The following is a 3,369-nucleotide window of genomic DNA, read 5'->3' as shown; positions in this document are numbered from 1 at the left end:
CGTGTGTGTGTGTGTGTGTGTGTGTGTGCATGTGTGTGTGTGTGTGTATGTGCGCGCGCGTGCGTGTACGTGTGCGTGTGCATGTGCGTGGTGTGCGTGGTGTGCGTGTGCATGTGCGTGTGCGTGTGCGTGTGCGTGTGCGTGTGCGTGTGCGTGTGCGTGTGCGTGTGCGCGTGCGCGTGCGTGGTGTGCGTGTTCGCGTGCGTGTGCGCGTGTGTGTGGGTGTGTAGCCGAATTCGGTGACACCAGCTCTGTACATTTTGTTTAGAGCCATATTGGAGAATCATCACGCGGCGCATGCCTTCCGAGTCACGCTGGCAGATGATTCGTGCAATATCTTCAAGAATCTGCCCATGTAAGCATCTCCCGCGTTGATGGGAACCCGGTGTACTGTTCACACGCATGTCAACCGCAACCATACATGTCAGGAGTAGATCATAGGGAATATGGGGATATTTCCCTATTATCTACTCCTGATACATGTACACCTCTCGGTGCAGAGTCGAACGTGTCCGTAGAGACGTATGGGAAAGCGTCGACCAGCCCTAGAAAAGTACAATAGTGTAGAGTAGAGTGTAGTAGTATGGTATAGCTTATAGGGTATAGCGTATATGGTATAGCGTATAGGGTATAGCGTATATGGTATAGCGTATAGGGTATAGCGTATTGGAAAGCGTCGACCAGCCCTAGAAGAGTACAGTAGTATAGAGTAGGGTGTAGTGGTATATAGGTACTGGAATATCGCGTGTTGGTTTCTTCTAATCTAGCGGGTTCTAACGGTGTGTCTGTTTGTGTAGGGATGAGTACAAGCAGCTTCGTGAGATCATCGTCGATATGGTACTCGCCACGGAGATGACGAAACACTTCGAGCACGTGAACAAGTTTGTGACAAGCATTAACACATCTCGTGTCACCGACGACGACAGAAGCTCCGTGCTGGTGAGTGTAGCAGCTTCCTTATATAGCACTCTACTCGGAATCCTCGCGCATTGGTTTTGCTCACGATATAGTCGTGTTTAGTGTTGTGCTCCATTTCACACAGACAGTGATAATAATATATATAAATATATAATCATAATATATATAATCATAATAATATATTATAATTACCTGAAACGTGAAAATTCGAGTTGGGTTATTCCATCTTCAGTCGTCTACCTAAGCAGTCGAGCAAGATTAACGAGTCTACTGTCTGTATTTGTGTGAGTGTAGAGCAGCCATCTGGGGCATGAGGTGGATCTCATGTCATCAGAGAACCGAGCTCTTGTGAAGCGAATGATCATCAAGTGTGCAGACATCGCCAACCCATGCCGTCCGCTCGCCCTGTGTAAGGAGTGGGCGAATCGCATTGCTGAGGAATACTTCAGACAGGTGGGAAGAGAAGAAGAAAAAGAAGAAGATGATGATGATGATGATGATGAAGAAAAAACACTATTTATGTCTCGGCTTGTGTGCGTGTGTGTGTGCGTGCGTGCGTACGTGCGTGCGTGCGTGCGTGTGTGTGTGTGTGTGTGTGTGTGTTCGTGCGTGCGTGCACAAGAATAAGTGAACTAATTAGGTGAGCACGCGCACATACGCACGCACGCACGCACACACACACACACACACACACACACACACACACACACACACACACACACACACGCGCGCGCGCGCCACGCACGCACGCACGCACACGCACACACGCACGCACGCACACACGCACACGCACACACACACACAAGCCGAGACATAAAATAGCGTTTTTCTTCATCATCATCATCATCATCATCATCATCATCATCATCTTCTTCTTCTTTTTCTTCTTCTCCCACCTGTCTGAAGTATTCCTCAGCAATGCGAGTCGCCCACTCCTTACACAGGGCGACGGACGGCATGGGTTGGCGATGTCTGCACACTTGATGATCATTTCGCTTCACAAGAGCTCGGTTCTCTGATGACATGAGATCCACCTCATGCCCCAGATGGCTGCTCTACACTCACACAAATACAGACAGTAGACTCGTTAATCTTGCTCGACTGCTTGGTAAGACTGAAGATGGAATAACCCAACTCAGTTTTTCACGTTTCAGGTAATTATAATATATTATTATGATTATATATATTATGATTATATATTTATATATATATTATCACTGTTTGTGTGAAATGGAGCACACTAAACACGACTATATCGTGAGAAAAACCAATGCGCGAGGATTCCGAGTAGAGTGCTATATAAGGAAGCTGCTACACTCACCATCACTGAGCTTCTGTCGTCGTCAGTTACACGAGATGTGTTAATGCTTGTCACAAACTTGTTCACGTGCTCAAAGTGTTTCGTCATCTCCGTGGCGAGTACCATATCGACGATGATCTCACGAAGCTGCTTGTATTCATCCCTTCACAAACAGACACACCGTGTAGAACCGCCTAGATTAGAAGAAACCAACACGCGTATTCCAGTACCTATATACCACTACACCCTACTCTATACTACTGTACTCTTCTAGGGCTGGTCGACGCTTTCAATACGCTATACCTATACGCTATACCATATACGCTATACCCTATACGCTATACCATATACGCTATTACCCTATACGCTTACCATACTACTACACTCTACTCTACACTACTGTACTTTTCTAGGGCTGGTCGACGCTTTCCATACGTCTCTACGGACACGCTTTGACTCTGTGCACCGAGAGGTGTACATGTATCAGGAGTAGATAATAGGGAAATATCCCCATATCCCCTATTATCTACTCCTGACATGTATGGTGTGGTTGACATCGCGTGTGAACAGTATACACCGGGTTCCCATCAACGCGGAGATGCTTACATGGGCAGATTCTTGAAGATATTGCACGAATCATCTGTCCAGCGTGACTCGGAAGGCATGCGCTGCGTGATGATTCTCCAATATGGCTCTAAACAAATGTACAGAGCTGGTGTCACAGAATTCGACCACACACCCACACACACGCGCACACGCACGCGAACACGCACACCACGCACCGCGCACGCGCACACGCACGCGCACACGCACACGCACACGCACACCACGCCGCGCACGCGCACACGCACGCGCACACGCACACCGAACACGCCACACCACGCACGCGCACGCACAACACGCACACGCACACGCACACGCACACGCACACCACGCAACCGCGCACACCGCGCACACGCACACGCACACGCACACGCACACGCACACACGCACGCGCACACGCAGCACGCACACGCACTGCGAACACGCCACACCACGCACGACGCACGCGCACACGCACACGCACACGCACACCACGCAACATGCACACGCACACGCACACGTGCCACGCACACGCACACCACGCACGCGCACGCACACGCACACGCACG

At 49.7% G+C, this 3,369-nt stretch overlaps 1 protein-coding gene across 1 annotated transcript in view; it reads left to right on the top strand.

Moving 5' to 3' along the window:
* The window catches only part of LOC106807603 (high affinity cAMP-specific and IBMX-insensitive 3',5'-cyclic phosphodiesterase 8A-like), a 37,346-nt gene that overhangs the window by 32,347 nt on the left and 1,630 nt on the right, over window positions 1–3,369 (top strand). The window contains exons 11-13 of the mRNA XM_014809997.1: window positions 269–355; window positions 798–939; window positions 1,213–1,371. Of these exons, the coding sequence (XP_014665483.1) occupies window positions 269–355; window positions 798–939; window positions 1,213–1,371 (388 nt within the window). The remainder of the gene's footprint in view (window positions 1–268; window positions 356–797; window positions 940–1,212; window positions 1,372–3,369) is intronic.

This window comes from Priapulus caudatus, unplaced genomic scaffold (genome assembly GCF_000485595.1).
Source record: "Priapulus caudatus unplaced genomic scaffold, Priapulus_caudatus-5.0.1 Scaffold225, whole genome shotgun sequence".
Lineage (NCBI taxonomy): Eukaryota > Metazoa > Priapulida > Priapulimorpha > Priapulimorphida > Priapulidae > Priapulus > Priapulus caudatus.
This window is presented reverse-complemented; position numbering and strand designations above follow the sequence as displayed.